The 23,177-nt window shown below is 44.4% G+C and overlaps 1 protein-coding gene across 1 annotated transcript in view; it reads left to right on the top strand.

The window, feature by feature from the left end:
• Positions 1-23,177, top strand: part of LOC126481602 (lachesin-like) — a 760,765-nt gene that overhangs the window by 654,832 nt on the left and 82,756 nt on the right. Inside the window, exon 8 of the mRNA XM_050105472.1 lies at positions 5,623-5,775. Coding sequence (XP_049961429.1) covers positions 5,623-5,775 — 153 coding nt within the window. The remainder of the gene's footprint in view (positions 1-5,622; positions 5,776-23,177) is intronic.

Genomic DNA, 23,177 nt, shown 5'->3' with positions numbered 1-23,177 from the left:
AAGAATCGGACGAATAAGTGCCTTGTAAGCCACTTCTTTGTGAGATAAATTACATTTCCTGTGAATATTAGTCTCTCATCTTCTTTTCCTATGTTTTATATGGTCATTCCACACACGCCTAGATATTTAAGGACAGAGCCCCAACGTTTTTGGTTCGCTGTCTGCTAAAGCTCCTGTCAGTACCACGCACTCCCACGCCGTTTCATGGTCAAATTTGTGCTAGAGTATGTTCGAAGTACATAGCGAATTAAACAAAACCACCTACCTTCAAATTAGTTCATATATGGAAATATGTAGCCATGGAGAGTAAAGTTAAAAAACACCTGGCTTACTGAGCGTCACAGGGTGAATGGCCAATATTCAGGGATATGACAGGAAAGATCATTCGAAGTAAAAAAAATATAGCAAACATAGGCTCTGAAATGCGTGTCTTCAGAGCTACGAGCACTTCTTCATCTTCTCTTCCCATAGTTCGAGAGATGATAATAGGAGGCGAAGCAAGAAAAAAATTTTCAGTAAATGTAGGCTCTAAAGTGCAAAACTTAAGAGCTGTGAACAGTTGTTCACCTTCGCTACTGAGAAACACATTTCTTCTACAGAACAAGTAGTCATAGCTCTTACGATGTGCATTTTAGAACTCTTGTGTGCTTGACAGTTTTTCTTTGTTTTGGTCCGCACCATCTCCTCGCAAAATATGGAGAGAAAAGGGACATTTGTTTCACACTATCGAAAATGAAGAAGTCGCAATAGCTCTTAAGATATGTATTATGCTTTGAATCATCGCTTTTGCCAACTCCTTGAATACTGCTTCTCGTGGGGTTAATTGTACAATGGGCCTGTTCTGTGTTAAAGGCACAGGGGTGCTGCGCTCTCCTTACACTGTTGAGCAATTTTATTCCTTCGCTAGCACAGATTAAGTCTGAATTACGACCTTGGAGCCAACGTCCACTGTTCCAAGCTTCAGCTATTTTTGGCATCATGTATCAACACCATTCGGTTAATTTTACAAGGTAACAGAATAGAATGAAATTTTTTAGCATTTTCCTATGACTTGAGCCTATGTTACTTAACTGAAAATTCTGAACTCTGGTTTCCATTGAGAAACAGAACGGAAAATACTACATAAAATCTAAATCAAGTTGGCTGGACAGCAGTTTGAACACCACTATTCGAGGATGCAAACCTAATATGTTAGGCGCCATGAGCTTTTAAATCACTACTCGTAAAACTGCGCGACCTGTGTACAGACGACAGACTGCGTCTTTCGTGGAAATGAAAATGCGACTTCTACGTGTCCATTTCGACGCAGGAAGTAATTACAAGTAGCTGACTGTTTGTCAGAACTGCAAGGGTGTTATTCCACGCGTTCGCTGTCGAAGAAGTAATTAGTGCCAACTGTAGCTGATGCCTTGCTGACTCTCCTGTTACCAACAGGACCAATGGTATTTTTTTAGTTGTGCCGGTATCTTTGATTTCCGACTGGCATTGAAGCATGTCCTTCAGTCTGGTCTAAGTCCTCTCTCTCCAACAGAAACAAGGAAAAAACATTTTACGGGTACCAATCAGACGCTTCCGTATCACAGGCTATCGTAAGATTTAGTGAATGTTACTCTCGTTTCCAGTTACATTTCGGATCAGAAACGCTTATTGTTCGCCTAACGGGGTGAGGGATGTTCTAAAACAATCTACCTCCTTCACCACTTGAAACGGAAGTATTTACAGATTTGAAAAATTCAGTTTTGCAAGTTCTGTTTGCACTGTATTCATCTACATCTACATGTACACGTACACTAAACAAACCGCTGTAAGATGCTTGACAGAAGATAACTTCCCATAGTTCACCGTTTTACGGTTTCTTCCGTTACAATCCAGCATCGCAATTTATGACCATGGGACCGGCATAGCTTGAACCATAAGGATGTTAGTTTGGCTCATCGTTCCGAACGCATGAGTGTGTATAACGGATACCAAATTTGATGGTATTTTAATGGCACTCAAAACCTAACAGTTTCCTCTTAAAGAATAGCCAGCTACATGAATATTTGTTAATACAAGAAGGTCTGGACTAAACAACGGCACCTGTATTCAAGAGGCATTAATACAAGGTGCGTCTGAAAAGTTCGATGAACGGTCTCATAAAACAAAGGAAACAATTATTATAAATAAAATAGCTTTACTGACCTTCAAAGTAATCACCTTTAGCTACAATTCCCTTCTGACACTGATCGTAATGCCGTTGGAAACTGGCAGCAAATACTTCTTGTGGAATCGCTCGAAGCAACTTGGTCACACGTTGTTGGATATCCGCAACGTCTGCGAATGTTCGTGAAGAACAGTACTTTCACTGTCTCTGCTTAACTTCAACTCTTCTGCTCTCATTCATAAAGACAGATGCGGATTATCCGCGAGCATCCGTCGCACTCGTTTAATGTTGTCTGGGATTTTTCGAGTTGAACCGAACTCACCTCATCCTCGACACCGTCCTTTCCGTCCTTAAAGCGTTCAAACCACTCAATATACACTTCTTACTCACCACTTCAACACCGCGCACTTGTCCTAACATTCCGTGAGTCTCCGTCGCCTTTTCCCTAATATGAAGCAAAACTTCACGTTAACGCGCGTCATTTTGCAGTGACACTATGGCAACGGATACTTGCGGATGATCAGGGGCTGTCTTTCAGAATGAGAGCGAAAGAGTTGAAGATAAGCGAAGACATTTGAGCACTATTCCTGACAAACATTAGTAGACGTTGTGGATATCCAGCGACGCGTGACAACGATGTTTCGAGCAATTCCACAAGAAGAGTTTGCTTACAGTTTCCAACAGCGTTGCAACCGATGTTAGAAGTGTATTGTAGCTAGTAGTCATTACTTTGGAGGCCAGTAAAGGTGTTTTGTTTGTAACTCTTGTTTTCTTTATTTTCTAAGGCTATTCACCGAACTTTCCAGATATATCTTGTAGTATCCTTCAACAGTAACTGCATTCGATTATACTCACTCAAAACTACTGACCAGATAGCTAGACGCATTCTGCTCAATGCACGGTTGCGCCCTTACGTCTTACTTTGTCTTTTCATGTATTAAAAAGATTTCGTGCTTAATAAGAAATACATGTTACAAAATTTTATCAAATTGTCGACTTACTCCAGACTTGCAACGTCACACGCTGCAGCCAGCTTCCATTTTTTGTGGGCCTTTTAGTCAGGTGTGAGACAGTTGGGCCACCATGTTGCAATATTAAGTATGTTTTTGATAATTTTATACACTGAGGGATGGTTCAAGCTGACTACGTTTCTACGTGGCTCACCGTCACACAGGCTCACATCACCCGTTGGTCAGTATTGAGCTCTTAGTTTTTGCTTGTTGTCCGCGTCTTGCGTTACATTAAAAGCATGCACTTCCTTCTTGGAACCGCTGTTACTATCGCTTCACCAACTGCGTCGCATAAAATCAGCTTCATAGACTTTGGCAGATGGACCTCAGGATGAATCATTGCACACAGTTTTTTGTAATCAGCAACAGGCCTACACATCAACTTTTGTCCATGGTTGCAATTCATAAGAGTTGCCAATATGATTTTCGAGTTTGCATTCCTTCACTACATTCTTAGTGAAACAGCACTGTACGTCTAATTTTTCTACGTTATGAGGATGGCAATCAGTTGCGCAGTTTAGCCGGTATGGTTACCTCTCTTCCAGGCATCAGGGCCGTACCTTTAAACGCCTGAGCTAATTGTTTCTGGCAGGGGGCATGGGTAAGATGGTGCAGATTAGCAGTTTCCTCAACTTCAGTGGCAATTACGGAGATATAGTAATAGATGGGCTATTCAGACATGTGTGGACTCTCATTCGCACGTTATAAAAGGGTAATGAAATTTATTATTCTTTGAGTAACTTCCTCAATTTATCATTTACATTTTGAGGACACCTCCTGAACATTAGATGCCCTATTTCTTCGGAAACACTAGTCAAAAATGTACGGCCTAGACCGGAGAAGATAGAATCATACGCAGCTTCTTCCCAAAAGCTGTGGGCCATATAGCGTAAAAACTATGGCTATGCTTCTAAAACTTCCAAGTAGATTAAAAGTTTGCCAGGCCGCGACTCGATCCCAGAACCTTATTGCCCGTAAGCAATACTCTTATCGATTGATCTCCCCACGCAGACTTAATCTATCAGGATGTATTAAAACAGCCCCTGACTACCAATCCATTCTGCGAAAACCGCACGGCAAAAGCACTTTACATTTCCGCAGTATTTTCGGTGCAAGTCCACCTTCGGAATGCAATACAGCATGGATTCGACAATTCCTTGATGGGTTTCCGTACAAGTCACGCAATGCGCAGTACCTCGGATGTGTTCCATCGGGTTCTGATCAGAGGAATTTGGTGGCCAAGACATCAACGTGAGTCCGCTATCATGTTCATCAACAGGGCCGGTTTGAAAACATTCTTCCACGCAGTCGGCTTATGAGCAATCTCCTTTTTCCTTGTACACTTTCATCCGTGTTAGTTTTCGCTACTGACTGTGGCAGGCACTGTGTACAAATCTTACACTTAGCGCCCCTCTCAGCTTAGTGCGCCAGGTGGCCACTACTACTTGCAATACTTCCTGTATAGAAATCTTGCAGCTTGGCACCACAAGTAGTGTTTTGTGTCACTTTGGCTTGAAATCGTCCCTGGTCCTCATACTGCTGTATCACATTTATGACGTTGCGTTAGAGGCACTTATTCTGCTGGAAGATGATATCGTCGTCGGGGAAGACATCAGGCATGAAGGTACGCAGACAGACTGCTCAAGGAATCCATAACTATCATTGTGTCTTCGACTACTACCCTAAGTCCATTGGAAGCTCAGGGATGACATGCAACGCGTAGTACTGGAACACTGGGAACAAAGTCGGTCACATGTATAACACATTGACTTACTTAGAAAAAAAAGACCATGGGGTTATGACAACCAAAGCGCTTCTGACGAGAGAGTGGCAGTATGGGAGGAAGAAACTGATACGTAATTGTAACTATGAAACACACATAAAATTTCGAGCAAACTAACTAAACTTATCCCTTACTACCTGGAAAAATAGTCGAGCGTGAGACAGATCTCTCACCCACAAGCGGGGGTAGTCGTGAAAGGTGGGAATGACGAAATAATTCATAACAGCTCATATTAGTATCATATACTAAGGGCCTCTGTGTCCTTGTCCGGTAAGTGACAGTCCCAGTGACAATGCACTCCTACTGGTGAGTAGGGGGTGGGAAATAGGAGATATAAAAAATAATCGCCCAATGCTGGATGATCTACTAGCACATCAAGATAATTTAAGTTATATGAGGTCAGTGCTTCATTTCGATCTTATATCATTTTGAATTACGGCGTGTGATGCACTGAGAAATACTACACGCTACGCGTATTGTTTTAGTTTGCAGAGCATATATGTGGATAGACTTGATTCTCAGTATCTCCTTACACATCAATCTAGATGTCTGTAGCAACATTGGATATATATTTATGATTATTCATCTATGCGCTTCTCTATAGACCTTCTATTTGTCGATATGTTATCACGTGAATCTGAATGGTAACAGTGAGGCTATGCGTTTCACGTATGCTGGTCTTGCAGAGAAACCGACGGCGCCGGCGCTGTCTGCGGCGCTGCCGGACGCCAGCCGTGCCCCAGACGCCGGCCGCGCAGCTCCCACAGGCGGCGACAGCAGCCTGGACAAGCGGAAGCGCGTCGCCGCCTCCTCAGAGTCCACCATCGCCGCAGCTGCAGGTACTGCACCGAGTCCCGCACGTTTGCATGATACTGCACTTCACACGCCGATTTCCTATATTGCCGAGATAGCAAACATTTATTTGGTGGAAATAAATTAATGTAGGTCCACAAGGTTCAGAATTAGGTCCATTATTATTTTGCACAAACGTTAATGATCTATTTAATGAACTACAAGTGGAATTAATCGTTTCTCCAGATGATGTGAGTGTTCTATACAATCCCAACACATATAAAACACGTGAATAAATTGGAAATAACGTATTTCAACCGTCTTTCTGTTAACAATCTTCCTCTTAATTAAATATAACTGTTTATGCACTCAGCACAACAAATGGTCCAACACTAATGAGAAAGTTTGGCTATTGCGCAGATCTGATAGTTAATGAGCAATCTGAGCATTCACGAGAATTTTAGTGATAAAAACATATTCTGGACTTCTTAAACAACGTAGGTTACCCACTTACACAACTTCAGACATTATAGTGTTACCAATCGTTACATTATCGTGTTTTTTTAAATTCTAATTCATAAATTTCCAAAGGCTTGTTTCGTAGTCGATGTGTCAAAGGCATACTAATGCGAAGGGCTAGGGGAAAGAATCAGCTCAAGCAAATTTTATGAAACTCGAGAAAAAGCGTATTTAATATTTCAACTGTAATTATATCAATATATAGCAGCATACAATACATTTTATGACAAAAATTAAACATTTTGGCTTCATCGAATGCTGAAATAGCATTAATGGCATCTCGAGTGTTCACAGAATGAATAATTTCCTCTCTTAGAGGAAAGAGACAAGTAAATAAAGCGAAAGAGACGCAATAATTCCATAATAATCACCATCAAACGAATTTCTGGTTGTGATAACACAGCAATAGTACTCATATCATGTATATTTAGTTGTGGAGCTGGTCAATAAACTTCACAGTATCAGGGTGAAAAAACTTAATCAGGCTTTTCAGATCTTTATACACTCCTGGAAATTGAAATAAGAACACCGTGAATTCATTGTCCCAGGAAGGTGAAACTTTATTGACACATTCCTGGGGTCAGATACATCACATGATCACACTGACAGAACCACAGGCACATAGACACAGGCAACAGAGCATGCACAATGTCGGCACTAGTACAGTGTATATCCACCTTTCGCAGCAATGCAGGCTGCTATTCTCCCATGGAGACTTCCGTAGAGATGCTGGATGTAGTCCTGTGGAACGGCTTGCCATGCCATTTCCACCTGGCGCCTCAGTTGGACCAGCGTTCGTGCTGGACGTGCAGACCGCGTGAGACGACGCTTCATCCAGTCCCAAACATGCTCAATGGGGGACAGATCCGGAGATCTTGCTGGCCAGGGTAGTTGACTTACACCTTCTAGAGCACGTTGGGTGGCACGGGATACATGCGGACGTGCATTGTCCTGTTGGAACAGCAAGTTCCCTTGCCGGTCTAGGAATGGTAGAACGATGGGTTCGATGACGGTTTGGATGTACCGTGCACTATTCAGTGTCCCCTCGACGATCACCAGTGGTGTACGGCCAGTGTAGGAGATCGCTCCCCACACCATGATGCCGGGTGTTGGCCCTGTGTGCCTCGGTCGTATGCAGTCCTGATTGTGGCGCTCACCTGCACGGCGTCAAATACGCATACGACCATCATTGGCACCAAGGCAGAAGCGACTCTCATCGCTGAAGACGACACATCTCCATTCGTCCCTCCATTCACGCCTGTCGCGACACCACTGGAGGCGGGCTGCACGATGTTGGGGCGTGAGCGGAAGACGGCCTAACGGTGTGCGGGACCGTAGCCCAGCTTCATGGAGACGGTTGCGAATGGTCCTCGCCGATACCCCAGGAGCAACAGTGTCCCTAATTTGCTGGGAAGTGGCGGTGCGGTCCCCTACGGCACTGCGTAGGATCCTACGGTCTTGGCGTGCATCCGTGCGTCGCTGCGGTCCGGTCCCAGGTCGACGGGCGCGTGCACCTTCCGCCGACCACTGGCGACAACATCGATGTACTGTGGAGACCTCACGCCCCACGTGTTGAGCAATTCGGCGGTACGTCCACCCGGCCTCCCGCATGCCCACTATACGCCCTCGCTCAAAGTCCGTCAACTGCACATACGGTTCACGTCCACGCTGTCGCGGCATGCTACCAGTGTTAAAGACTGCGATGGAGCTCCGTATGCCACGGCAAACTGGCTGACACTGGCGGCGGCGGTGCACAAATGCTGCGCAGCTAGCGCCATTCGACGGCCAACACCGCGGTTCCTGGTGTGTCCGCTGTGCCGTGAGTGTGATCATTGCTTGTACAGCCCTCTCGCAGTGTCCGGAGCAAGTATGGTGGGTCTGACACACCGGTGTCAATGTGTTCTTTTTTCCATTTCCAGGAGTGTATTTTAGCCTGTCAACTGGAAGATCTTGAATAAATAATTGAATTCTTTGCGTTAGAATACAGCGAACAGAAGTTAGTTGCAAAGTTATTGTGCAATAGACAAGTAAGGAATTATGAAGCTAAACATACCAGTTCTCTCCAGACGCTAAATAGCGTGCTCCCTGCCGCCGTTGGATAAGCAGCTGCAGCAGCAAGTCGTATACTCCTAGCACACTCATTTGTTACATAGTTTAATTCTTAATTTCTTTGCGTGTTTTTGGTACTTGCATTGTTTAATTTATAAATTTCGGGCGTATTATAGTATTTGAGAGTTGTAGCATCGCGTTTTAGTACCTGAATAGTGTAAATTCGCGTAGTCGTTTGTCTTCTGTTTTTGTTTTGAACGGCCAGTGTCGGTTGGTCACAGTCAGTGTGCTCCCTGCCGCCGATGGATAAGCAGCTGCAGCAGCAAGGCGTATACTCCTAGCTCACTCATTTGTTACATAGTTTAATTCTTAATTTCTTTACGTGTTTTTGGTACTTGCATTGTTTAATTCATAAATTTCGGCCGTATTATAGTATTTGAGAGTTGTAGCATCGCGTTTTAGTACCAGAATAGTGTAAAATCGCGTAGTCTCCTTCCGCCGCCGAGCAGTGTCAGCAGAGCGCAAGTAGCAGCATTACTGCATTTACTAGGCAATCTTGTATTTTAATAACCGATTAAATTTTGTCGATTTGTTTGCGCTCTCTGAACATTAGTTCAGACGTTCTTTGCAAAACAGTTTTTAGCATGGATAGGGACTGCAACTGCTGTGTTCGGATGCAGGCTGAGTTGGCATCGCTTCGCTCCCAGCTTCAGGCAGTGTTGGCTTCGGTCACACAGCTTGAGGCTGTTGCCAATGGGCATCACTGTGGGGGTCCGGATGGGGGTTTGTCGGGGACGGCCAGCTCGTCCCACGCATCCCCCGAACGGACTACGTCTGTGGTTGCCCGGGATACTGCCCGCATTGAGGCTGATCGCTCACCTGTGGTAGAATGGGAGGTCGTCTCAAGGTGTGGCAGGGGGCGAAATACATTCCGGAGGGCTGAACGGAGGGCCTCTCCGGTCTGTCTGACGAACCGGTTTCAGGCTCTGTCTCAGGCTGATACTGATCTTCGGCCTGACATGGCTGCTTGTCCTGTTCCAGAGGTTGCCCCTCAGTGTGCAAGATCCGGGCGGTCGCAGAGGGTGGGCTTACTGGTAGATGGGAGCTCCAACGTCAGGCACGTAATGGGGCCGCTTAGGGAAATGGCAGCAAGAGAGGGGAAGAAAACCAATGTGCACTCCGTGTGCATACCAGGGGGAGTCATTCCAGATGTGGAAAGGGTCCTTCCGGATTCCATGAAGGGTACAGGGTGCACCCATCTGCAAGTGGTCGCTCATGTAGCCACCAATGATGTGTGTCGCTATGGATCGGAGGACATCCTCTCTGGCTTCCGGCGGCTATCTGATTTGGTGAAGACTGCCAGTCTCGCTAGCGGGATGAAAGCAGAGCTCACCATCTGCAGCATCGTCGACAGGACTGACTGCGGACCTTTGGTACAGAGCCGAGTGGAGGGTCTGAATCAGAGTCTGAGACGGTTCTGCGACCGTGTGGGCTGCAGATTCCTCGACTTGCGCCATAGGATGGTGGGGTTTCGGGTTCCGATGGATAGGTCAGGAGTCCACTACACGCAACAAGCGGCTACACGGGTAGCAGGGGTTGTGTGGCGTGGGCTGGCGGTTTTTTTAGGTTAGATGGCCTTGGGAGAGTACAGAAAGGGCAACAGCCTCAACGGGTGCGGGGCAAAGTCAGGACATGCGGGGACCAAGCTGCAATCGGTATTGTAATTGTCAACTGTCGAAGCTGCGTTGGTAAAGTACCAGAACTTCAAGCGCTGATGGAAAGCACCGAAGCTGAAATCGTTATAGGTACAGAAATCTGGCTTAAGCCAGAGATAAATTCTGCCGAAATTTTTACAAAGGTACAGACGGTATTTAGAAAGGATAGATTGCATGTAACCGGTGGTGGAGTGTTCGTCGCTGTTAGTAGTAGTTTATCCTGTAGTGAAGTAGAAGTGGATAGTTCCTGTGAATTATTATGGGTGGAGGTTACACTCAACAACCGAACTAGGTTAATAATTGGCTCCTTTTACCGACCTCCCGACTCAGCAGCATTAGTGGCAGAACAACTGAGAGAAAATTTGGAATACATTTCACATAAATTTTCTCAGCATGCTATAGTCTTAGGTGGAGATTTCAATTTACCAGATATAGACTGGGACACTCAGATGTTTAGGACGGGTGGTAGGAACAGAGCATCGAGTGACATTATACTGAGTGCACTATCCGAAAATTACCTCGAGCAATTAAACAGAGAACCGACTCGTGGATATAACATCTTGGACCTACTGATAACAAACAGACCCGAACTTTTCGACTCTTTAAGTGCAGAGCAGGGAATCAGTGATCATAAGGCCGTTGCAGCATCCCTGAATATGGAAGTTCATAGGAATATAAAAAAAGGGAGGAAGGTTTATCTGTTTAGCAAGAGTAATAGAAGGCAGACTTCAGACTACCTAACAGATCAAAACGAAAATTTCTGTTCCGACACTGACAATGTTGAGTGTTTATGGAAAAAGTTCAAGGCAATCGTAAAATGCGTTTTCGACAGGTACGTGCCGAGTAAAACTGTGAGGGACGGGAAAAACCCACCGTGGTTCAACAACAAAGTTAGGAAACTACTGCGAAAGCAAAGAGAGCTTCACTCCAAGTTTAAACGCAGCCAAAACCTCTCAGACAAACAGAAGCTAAACGATGTCAAAGTTAGCGTAAGGAGGGCTATGCGTGAAGCGTTCAGTGAATTCGAAAGTAAAATTCTATGTACCGACTTGACAGAAAATCCTAGCAAGTTCTGGAAGTGGCTCGAAACAGCATATCCAGACACTCCAGGGTGATGATGGCATTGAAACAGAGGATGACACGCGTACAGCTGAAATACTAAACACCTTTTTCCAAAGCTGTTTCACAGAGGAAGACCGCACTGCAGTTCTCTAAAACCTCGCACAAACGAAATAATGGCTGACATCGAAATAAGTGTCCAAGGAATAGAAAAGCAACTGGAATCACTCAATAGAGGAAAGTCCACTGGACCTGACGGGATACCAGTTCGATTCGACACAGAGTACGCGAAAGAACTTGCCCCCCTTCTAACAGCCGTGTACCGCAAGTCTCTAGAGGAACGGAGGGTTCCAAATGATTAGAAAAGAGCACAGGTAGTCTCAGTCTTCAAGAATGGTCGTCGAGCAGATGCGCAAAACTACAGACCTATATCTCTGACGTCGATCTGTTGTAGAATTTTAGAACATGTTTTTTGCTCGAGTATCATGTCGTTTTTGGAAACCCAGAATCTACTATGTAGGAATCAACATGGATTCCGGAAACAGCGATCGTGTGAGACCCAACTCGCTTTATTTGTTCATGAGACCCAGAAAATATTAGACATAGGCTCCCAGTTAGATGCTATTTTTCTTGACTTCCGGAAGGCGTTCCATACAGTTCCGCACTGTCGCCTGATAAACAAAGTAAGAGCCTACGGAATATCAGACCAGCTGTGTGGCTGGATTGAAGAGTTTTTAGCAAACAGAACACAGCATGTTGTTATCAATGGAGAGACGTCTACAGACATTAAAGTAACCTCTGGCGTGCCACAGGGGAGTGTTATGGGACCATTGCTTTACACAATATATATAAATGACCTAGTAGATAGTGTCGGAAGTTCCATGCGGCTTTTCGCGGATGATGCTGTAGTATACAAAGAAGTTGCAGCATTAGAAAATTGTAGCGAAATGCAGAATGATCTGCAGCGGATAGGCACTTGGTGCAGGGAGTGGCAACTGTCCCTTAACATAGACAAATGTAATGTATTACGAATACATAGAAAGAAGGATCCTTTATTGTATGATTATATGATAGCGGAACAAACACTGGTAGCAGTTACTTCTGTAAAATATCTGGGAGTATGCGTGCGGAACGATTTGAAGTGGAATGATCATATAAAATTAATTGTTGGTAAGGCGGGTACCAGGTTGAGATTCATTGGGAGAGTGCTTAGAAAATGTAGTCCATCAACAAAGGAGGTGGCTTACAAAACACTCGTTCGACCTATACTTGAGTATTGCTCATCAGTGTGGGATCCGTACCAGATCGGGTTGACGGAGGAGATAGAGAAGATCCAAAGAAGAGCGGCGCGTTTCGCCACAGGGTTATTTGGTAACCGTGATAGCGTTACGGAGATGTTTAATAAACTCAAGTGGCAGACTCTGCAAGAGAGGCGCTCTGCATCGCGGTGTAGATTGCTCGCCAGGTTTCGAGAGGGTGCGTTTCTGGATGAGGTATCGAATATATTGCTTCCCCCTACTTATACCTCCCGAGGAGATCACGAATGTAAAATTAGAGAGATTAGAGCGCGCACGGAGGCTTTCAGACAGTCGTTCTTAGCGCGAATCATACGCGACTGGAACAGGAAAGGGAGGTAATGACAGTGGCACGTAAAGTGCCCTCCGCCACACACCGTTGGGTGGCTTGCGGAGTATAAATGGAGATGTAGATGTAGATGTAGACCAATATAAGCTGGTATGGGCACTACAAACAACCCATCCACTGGCAGACGTTGTCATGATGTCCTTATGATACCAGTTTGTACTCCTCTATGATAAGTCCTTTGATGTTTCAGCTTGCGGCAGTAGTTGGATTCATATAATATTATCTCGACAGATTGAGTATTGAAAGGGCATTTTGCAACGTGCTTTGTGTCTAACAATGTTTTCCAATTCTTGATTAACATTGACCACAATCAAAAGAGATGGCTTACATCCGGATGCTTCTACCATTTCCTTGAAAACCTTAGGGTTTTCACGACCGTGCACAGGGAATGTAATTTTTATTTTCTTCAGGCTGTTAATTTGATAGAGAATTACGTAATGAATGAAAGAGAAGAGAGTGAAGTTTTGGATGTTGACCATCAGCAGAATCACAAAATTTGTAGGGTGTTGGAGGAGGAATGGTGAAGCGTTTGCATTAGAATTCTGTGTGCTCTGCCCTCTCGTAGCCGGAATAGTCACCACTGACGTGCATGCTTCTTTCACCTGGCACCCCTAACTGACCTGTCTGGTTCTTTCTCCTTACAGTAATACTTTGAATGCCAATAACTGTGGACTCACTTGGTTTCTTCCAGTTTTATCCTCTCAACAGATGCGCATGATCCGTCCTCTACATCTACATCGAGCTGTAGCAATAACTCAGTATAAAAAAAACGATATACCTGATATTTTCCCCTGACCCTCCGCATGTTAGCACTCAACCTCGAGATACATACACCTATTTTGAAAACTGATGGTGAAATAAATGTTCATATTTAGGCTGAAAAGCGGGGAAAAGCAGTAGCGTAAAATTTCTTATCGCCAGATCTTGCACAGATATTCTGGGTTAGTCTGGTAGCATTATAATTGTCTCATGCGGTGCTGTTGATGGAGATCGATCCATCAGAGGGAGGTGTTAACTTTAGTAGACCCTTACGTCTATTCGAGAGAAGTATAAAATAATGTGCTGTAACCTCTCCTCTTCTATGATTCCACAGTTATTCGCAATAACATGAACATAACACTGTGCTAACCAGGTAAGCCATCAAGACGATTCTGTCAGAAATTTTTGAGAGAATAACATGCGATCCTCACTGTCCTGTAGGGATGGACTGATTACTGATATAAAATATCTGTAACTTTATTTTTAAAGAAGCTAAACAACTTCCTGTGGACAACTTCTTCTCCATACAATATTCTTTACATGTATAGTTTAAGAATTTCATTCTTTAAGCACACCATCAACCTCATCGTGTATTAGCTCACGTGGCCCATTTTGATTTATCAGTCTTCCACTTCTCAGAGCATACTTCACTACGCCTTTCTGATTACGTAAAACACGTATCTAAATTTCAGTTGTGATTGTCGACCCGTTCTCGTTAACTGTACGGTACATTTGTTGCGTAGTACTCATCTGTTTTCTTTTTAGGCAGTAAGTGTTCAATTCCTATCCAGTATAATAGTTTCTTGCAATGTCTTTTGGAGTACCTGTTTACTGGACATAAAACTACATATCTGAAATTTGGATGAAGTATTTGTTTCCGCCTTTCAGTATACATCCTACAACCATAAAGTGCACCGTGGTGTAAGAACTGAGTTGTGCTTCTTTTTTACAGTTTCTTCCAGTGTTCTGCGTCTCGTGTCACACGAATCACTGTCTTATCCTAAATATTCCTATAACAGTTGTGAGCAGTGTAACAACAAGCTATTCGAAGTGTGTAACTTGCTGTGTAGGCTTTATTGTAAACAATACATTTTTAAAAATTTTCAGGTACTGAAGTAACTCAGAGAGAATAGCAAGATTTATTTGAAAAATAAGAAATATGTTCCATGGAATAAATTAAAGTCTACGCATTGAAATGGCCCAAGCGGTGGTGGCGCAGATAAAAAGTCCAGGTAGACAATGAAAATTATGCTTATTAAAACGAAACTAAGCTTCAGTTCTCCTTCTTCGGAGTGTAATTACGCAACAAAATAGCGGTTCACAATTAAGTTTTTGTCTTTGAAGTGGCTTTTAGCCACGGAAAACTGAATCACATCCTCTAAAGGCAATATAACGGTTCACAAGGAACAGAATGTCTTGTTACACAGAAAGCATTTATGACGAGCCGAATACCAAGTCCAGGAGGTCCACACTGTAGAGTCATGTTTTCGACGTAGTTCGAAGACGACAGCTGGCTGATACACACCGCAACACAGTAGAAGATTTCCGGTATGTTGGCTGGCGTCGGATAACAAGTCGCGGAATGACTCCAGGAGAAGTTCTGCTTGAAGAACGGCGGCAGCAGTCGGCGTTAACTGCACAGAGTACGTCCGTGCAGAACTACCTCGCCATAACCTCGCACCGGCCTAAGTCTACTGAAGCGCCAGGTTAAAGTGAGACCTATTTTCGCGCATTTGACCCTGCAGAAGTGAGTAGCTCCGCGCTGACGGCGCCCTCCTGTAGCGATAGCACTGCTGTCTGCCGGCTAGGCATCCGCTCGGAATTGCAATGGTGGCGTTCGCCGATGTAGCTCCTGCGACTTGTGGCATAGGCCACCCGCGACGCTAAGTCACAAGGCGCCGGGAGTAGGAAACATTCCATTAGAACTACATGACATAACTCTTCCATCAGGTGAGCAAGATGTATGAGACCGGCGAAATACCCTCAGACTTCAAGAAGAATATAATAATTCCACTACCAAAGAAAGTAGGTGTTGACCGATGTACAAATTACCGAATATCAGTTTAATAAGTCACGGTTGCAAAATACTGACACGAATTCTTTACAGACGAATGGAAAAACTGGTAGAAGCCGACCTCGGGGAAGATCAGTTTGGATTCCTTAGAAATGTTTGAACACTGGAGGCAATATTGACCCTACGACTTATCTTAGAAGATAGGTTAAGGAAAGGCAAACCTACGTTTATAGCGTTTGTAGACTTAGAGAAAGCTTTTGACAATGTTGACTGGAATACTCTCTTTCAAATTCTGAATGTGGCGGCGTAAAATGCAGGTAGCGAAAGGCTATTTATATTTTTTACAGAAACCATATGGCAGTTATTAGAGTCGAGGGGCACGAAAGGGAAACAGTGGCTGAGAAGGGAGTGAGACAGGGCTGTAGCCTATTCCCGATGTTATTGAATTTGTATATTGAGAAAGCAGTAAAGGAAACAAAAGAAAAACTTGGAGTAGGAATTAAAATTCATGGAGAAGAAATAAAAACTTTGAGGTTTGCCGACGACATTGTAACTCTGTCAGAGACATCAAAGGACCTGGAAGAGCAGCTGGATGGGTTGGACAGTGTCTTGAAAGGAGGACAAAAGGAAAACGAGGATAATGGAATGTAGTCGAATAAAATCAGGTGACACAGAGGGAATTAGATTAGCAAATGAAACACTTAAAGTAGTAAATGAGTTTTTCTATTTGTGAAGCAAAATAACTGATGACTGTCGAAGTAGAGAAGACATAAAATGTAGACTGGCTATAGCAAGGAATGCGTTTCTGAAGAAGAGAAATTTGTTAAGATCGAGTATACATATAAGTGTCAGAAAATCTTTTCTGAAAGTATTTGTACGGAGTGTAGCCATGTATGGAAGAGAAACATGGACGATAAACAGTTTGGACAAGAAGAAAATATAAGCTTTCGAAATGTGGTGCTGTAGAATAATGCTGAAGATTAGATGGGTAGATCACGTAACTAATGAGGAGATACTGAATAGAATGGGGGAGAAGAGAAATATGTGGTATAACTTGAGTAGAAGAAGGGATCGGTTGGTAGGACACGCTCTGAGGCATCAAGGGATCGCCAATTTAATATTGGAAGGAAGCTTGGAGGGTAAAAATCGTAGAGGGAGAGCAAGAAATGAATACAGTAAGCATAGTCAAAAGGATATAGGTTGCAGTATTTATTCGGATATGAAGAGGCTGACACAAGATAGAGTAGCATGGAGAGCTGCATCAAACCAGTATCTGGTTCAAATGTTTCAAATGGCTCTGAGCACTATGGGACTTAACATCTGTGGTCATCAGTCCCCTAGAACTTAGAACCACTTAAACCTAACTAACCTAAGGACATGACACACATCCACGCCCGAGGCAGGATTCGAACCTGCGACCGTAGCAGTCGCGCGGTTCCTGACTGAGCGCCTAGAACCGCATGGCCACCGCGGCCGGCCCCAGTAACTGGACTGAAGACCACAATAACAAGAGGTTGTTCGGAAATTCCTGTAACAATCATCTAGGACTTGCAGACGGTACTGAGTACATAACACTTTGAACAGGAACCCATGTCCGGAAACCTACCGTTTCCGAGCTACAACCATTTCAAAACATATTGGTAACGTGATGCCTTTTACAGGTAATTTATTAGACGTGATCCGGTATATCATTTGTTTTACAATTCTATTCATTAATAACCAAAGAAGTTCCTCACGCACTCGTTAACGGATTCGCTTCAACGTGATGCAGTACGGCCCCTTCCACTTCGGGTGTTCGGCGTCGTTTCCTTGGAGCACCACAGTCACGCCCGGTGACGGTGATAGTACCCCTTTCTCGAAATCGTTGCGTAATTGTGGCGGAAATGGTATAGGGCGGAGTCATAAGTAGGGGATAACGAGCTTCGTAAAGCCGACGAGCAGCTCTTCGATTATCGTGAGCTTCGGCATTGCGAAGGATTATGTCGGTGTATCCTGCAGATGTGCACTCAACCATGTTGTTCTAACATCCGCATACACGCGAATGAGTTTCGAACAAGGTCAGAGGTAGGACAGACGCCAAATGACATCAGCTAATCCGACGTAAGCCCTCCCACCATGGCTACACTGTTGCATACCTACTTATCAAACATGTTTCCAAACGGCTCTAGCACAGAAACGATACGTTTCCGGACATGGGTTCCAATTCAAAATATTGTCTACTCAGTCCCCTCTACAACTACTAGAAGTTTTTAACGGGAGTTTCCGAACACTCTGTAAATGGATTGTCGTTATATAACACTTACGGTACACGGTATCTTATTCACTCCAAAACAGTGATTTTATTACGTACAAGCACATGATTGAAAAACGCTTTCAGCTACAGTCAAATTCTAAAACATCAGTTGGTCTCAATGCGGTAAAACTGAATCAAGACTCATATTTGTCTTCAGGGATATGCATCACACATACAGACTTGGTTTGAGGGGATGCGCATATAATCAAAAATTAATTAAGCTATACTGTCAAACACTCAACTCTGGAACAACAGATATGTAACAAATAGACGGTACAATAACGTTTTGACGTTACCCTTATTACACATAGGAAATCCCACACTCATTCGCTCAAAATTATTATCTATATACGTCCTGTTGTTGTTGTGGTCTACATCTCAAAGATGGTTTGATGGAGCTTACCGTGTTAGTCCATCCTATGAAAACATCTGCATAACTGCTGCATCTTAGATCCCTTGTAAGCTGCCTACAGTGTTCAAATCTTGATCTCCCTCTACAATTTTTATCCCTTACATTTCCCCAGTTACCAAATTAACGATTTCCTGATGTTTCAGGGTGTGTTCTACTAAACGATACCTTCTTTTGGTCAAGTTGTGTCACATTAAAAATTATCGCTAAGTCTATTCAGTTCCGCCTCATTAGTTATCCAATCTACCCATCTACACATCAGCGTTCTCCTGTAGGACTTCGTCTGAAAAGTTTCTTGTCTGAACCGCTTATCATCCACGTTCCACTCCAGTACAGTGCTATACTCCAGACATACATTCAGGATATACTTCGTAATATTTAAATTTATATGAGCTATTGACCACACATCATAAAATTCTTAACGTCAGTGTTGAATGTAACACATGTGCTTTACACTTCATGCTTTTGTTTACACTGCATCACAAGGCATCTGAAGATGGGCATGGTAGCCCCAAAATAGTTGGTGCACTGAAATAAAATATTTTAACAAGTATTTGTGGTTGATTGCTTCGTTTCCAACTATCATTAATGGCCGCAGAGTTCACAAGATGCAACGTGAATTAAATAAAACTCCCTTTTTCATAAATGTTATTCGTGCTATTGTCAGTCTGTATTTTACATACCTTCTACTTCAGGTATCGTCACTGACTTTCATCCAAACAACAAAGCTGATCTACTAATTTTATGGCTCATTTCCTTTTCTAATTTCCTCACCATCACCTATTATAATTCGACTACGTTTCATTATAATAATTCCACAAAAATTCTGTATGTCTTTCTGAAACATCCTGCATACTCACCACAGCAAGCTGAAGGTAAAAGCTGGGTTACTCCCCATGTGAATTTTAGAACAATTGCTTGTGTATTTAGAGTCTTTTGCGTCCCCTATGTAATTACATTCAGTAATATTCATTATTCTTTATGTGAATTATTATATAGACAGACACACATGGTAGCGTAGTGTTCACTGTCTGTTAGTCAAATTGGTTCAAATGGCTCTGAGCACTATGGGACTTAACATCTGAGGTCATCAGTCCCCTAGAACTCAGAACTACTTAAACCTAACTAACCTAAGGACATCACACACATCCATGCCCGAGCCAGGATTCGAACCTGTGACGGTAGCGGTCGCGCGGTTCCAAACTGAAACGCCTAGAACCGCTCGGCCACCCCGGCCGGCGCCTGTTAATCTTTAATTCATTTGTCACGTGGGGACTGTCTAGCAAATACCTGTTACATTTCTCTTCTTCAATTGTCGATGGAAAACCGTGAGCATCAGTGAGGCACCAAGAATGTTCAGCTGCACTCGGACTACCACGTGGGCAGCGCGTTAATCCACTGTCTGTGATCGATAGTTCACTTTTGTACACGAGCCACTCTCAAAACGGTTACTGTTCTCTAGTTAACCGCCGATAACAGGCTACAATCGCCTGGCGGACTATGCAATATCTGCGTTTTCTCGGCCAGGGAATGGGCTCCTAGTGCCTTTTACACGCAACGTTTATTGCTCTTCTTCTTCTTTTCTTTCTTGCCTTTTCCAGTTCCTCAACGGAGTTGACGTTGTTATACGGTTCTTGGCAATGTCAGTGACAGCTGTTAGTCGAATGCCCTTCGTGATGCCACCACTCGCCTCGACACGGAATTCCGGTATGCAGTCTGTTGCGTCTAGGGTAAATCTCATATTCAAGTGTGATAACGTTTTCTAAATGTTTGCGTAGCGTGTATCTGAAGCGGGAAGGGGGTATTAACCAGGTATTTGCCTAGATGAATGTCAGAAACCTACTAAAAACTACACTCAGGTTGGCCGGCACACCACACCCAGTCGTTAATCCGTGAGGCGGATTCGATACGGGGCAGGTTCGCCTCCCCGAAGCAAGGAAGCGGCGCGTTAACGCAATCGGCTGGCTGGGCGTACAAGTAACATTACCGGCTGGTTATAATTAAAGTGCAGCTATTCACGGAGGTCCAGTGTGGGTTGTAGTTTTCGTATAGCAGCGAAACTTGGTAGATATGCTAATGCGTTAATGCGGAATCGATTTACGTTGGAAACGAATTACGAGGGTTGCCCAGATAGTAATGCACCGCATTTTTTTCTGAGGCGAAAACATTGCTACGAACGCGAAAGGTTACTTATGTATTATTTGAAGTCTCGTGAGTGAGGGTGCCAAGTTTCCGTTACTTCCGACAGATAGTGTAGCTGCAGGACAGTTTCAAAATGATGTCTGTAGGTGATGTACGTTACAAGCAAAGTGCCGCCATTTAATTTCTCATTGCTGAGAAAGAAACTGTGGGGAATATTCACAAATGCTTGTGCAAAGTCTATGGAGAACCTGCTGTCGACAGAAGTACAGTTAATCGCTGGGCACGGAGGGTGAGGTCATCAGAAGGCGGTTCGGCGGAGCTCCACGATGGTCGGGGAGACCATCCACGGCTGTCGCACCTGACATCCCTGACCCAGCCCCCTCCGACTTCCACTTGTTTGGGCCATTACAAGATGCCATTCGTGGAAGACATTTTGAGGTCGATAAGGAGGTGATTCACACAGTGAGGCGTTGGCTGCGCCACCGGGACAAGGGTTGGTACCGACAGGTCATACACGCCCTTGTTTCGCGCTGGAGGAAGGCGATACAACAGGATAGAGCTGCAGAAATAAAACATCATTCTTTCGTGTGTGGAATTCTCATTATGTTCAATAAAAAATTGTTGAAAAAAAGGCGATGCATCATTTCCTGGGCAACCCTCATCGCTACACATGTGGCCAACAGATGCAAATTTGACGCTGTACGAGTTACAGTGCTGCACTGACAAAGTATCGCTGACTGAAAGGTCTGAGGAGAACCACGAAGTCATTAAATAGCTTAAATAAGCTGATAATGAATTTAGAAAACCCTGGTGAGCTTGGTGTACCACCTGGAAGAAGATGGCTTCCTATCCCAGTGGAAGTTATTGGCGAGGTTGTTGTTGCTACACTACTGGCTATTAAAATTGCTACAGACGTGAAATTTAACTGACAGAAAGAAGATGCTGTGATATGCAAATGATTAGCTTTTCAGAGCATTCACACAAGGTTGGCGCCGGTGGCGACACCTACAACATGCTGACATGAGAAAAGTTTCCAACCGATTTCTCATGCACAAAAAGCAGTTCACCGGCGTTGCCTGGTGAAACGTTGTTGTGATGCCTCTTGTAACTAGGAGAAATGCGCACCATCACGTTTCCGACTTTGATAAAGGTCGGACATTCCTGATCGCGTTGGTCGAGATCCAATGACTGTTAGCAGAATATGGAATCGGTAGGTTCAGGAGGGTAATACGGAACGACGTGCTGGATCCCAACGGCCTCGTATCACTAGCAGTCGAGATGGCAGGCCTCTTATCCGCATGGCTGTAACGGATCTTGCAGCCACGCCGCGATCCCTTAGTCAACAGATGGGGACGTTTGCAAGACAACAAGTTCGACGACGTTTGCAGCAGAATAGACTATCAGCTCGGAGACCAGGGCTGCGGCTACCCTGGGTGCACGAATGGCAAAAAATAATTTTTTCGGATGAATCCAGGTTCTGTTTACAGCATCATGATGGTCGCATCCGTGTTTGGCGACATCGTGGTGAACGCACATTGGAAGCGTGTATTCGTCATCGCCATACCGGCGTATCACCCGGCGTGATGGTATGGGGTGCCATCGGTTACACGTCTCGCTCACCTCTTGTTCGCATTGACGGACTTTGAACGGTGGACGTTACATTTCAGATGTGTTACGACCCGTGGCTCTACCCTTCATTCAATCCCTGCAAAACCCTACATTTCAGCAGGATAATGCACGACCGCATGTTGCAGGTACTGTACGGACCTGTCTGGATACAGAAAATGTTCGACTGCTGCCCTGGCCAGCACATTCTCCAGATCTCTCACCAATTGAAAACGTCTGGTCAATGATGGCCGAGCAACTGGCTCGTCACAATACGCCAGTCACTACTCTTGATGAACTGTGGTATCGTGTTGAAGCTGCGTGGGCTGCTGTACCTGTACACGCCATCCAAGCTCTGTTTGACTCAATGCCCAGGCGTATCAAGGCCGTTATTACGGCCAGAGGTGGTTGTTCTGGGTACTGATTTCTCAGGACCTATGCACCCAAATTGCGTGACAATGTAATCACATGTCAGTTCTAGTATAACATATTTGTCCAATTAATACCCGCTTAATATCTGCTTTTCTTCTTGGTGTAGCATTTTTTATGGCCAGTAATGTATTAACTGGCCATGGAACACTTGTCGCGTTTAATGATACTGCTCGTGCCGTATCACGAGAATTGTCCGTCCCTAATCAACAGTATGAAAAGCTTTGCTGCCTGTTTTATACTGGTACCAGTATTAGATCCATACGGTGCAGTAACTGAGAATTCGTAATCAACAGACAATGTGCTACAGCTGCTTGTTTCTGACACCGATGGAAGTCTACGCATGTGGCCGGACAATATTCTGTGGATTGATGAGGCACATTTTACACTACAAGGTGCAGTGAACACACATAACTACCGAAATTGGGGTATGATAAACTGCGTGTTGTTCACGAAGCGCCATCCCATTCGCCGTGTGTGACCGTGTAGTGTCACCGAGCGAGGTGGCGCAGTGGTTAGACACTGGACTCGCATTCGGGAGGACGACGGTTCAATCCCGCGTCCGGCCATCCTGATTTAGGTTTTCCGTGATTTCCCTAAATCGCTCCAGGCAAATGCCGCGATGGTTCCTTTGAAAGGGCACGGCCGACTTCCTTCCCCATCCTTCTCTAATCCGATTAGACCGATGACTCGCTGTCTGGTCTCCTTCCCTAAAACAACCAACCAACCAACCGCGTGGTGTGGATTCACAAGCACCTTTATTCTCGATCCCTTGTCCTTTCAAGAGAATACATCCAGAGATGCTGTCAGGT

This window comes from Schistocerca serialis, chromosome 1, assembly GCF_023864345.2.
Source record: "Schistocerca serialis cubense isolate TAMUIC-IGC-003099 chromosome 1, iqSchSeri2.2, whole genome shotgun sequence".
Taxonomy (NCBI): domain Eukaryota; kingdom Metazoa; phylum Arthropoda; class Insecta; order Orthoptera; family Acrididae; genus Schistocerca; species Schistocerca serialis.
The sequence above is the reverse complement of the archived record's forward strand: the minus strand, read 5'-3'. Positions and strand labels throughout refer to the sequence as shown.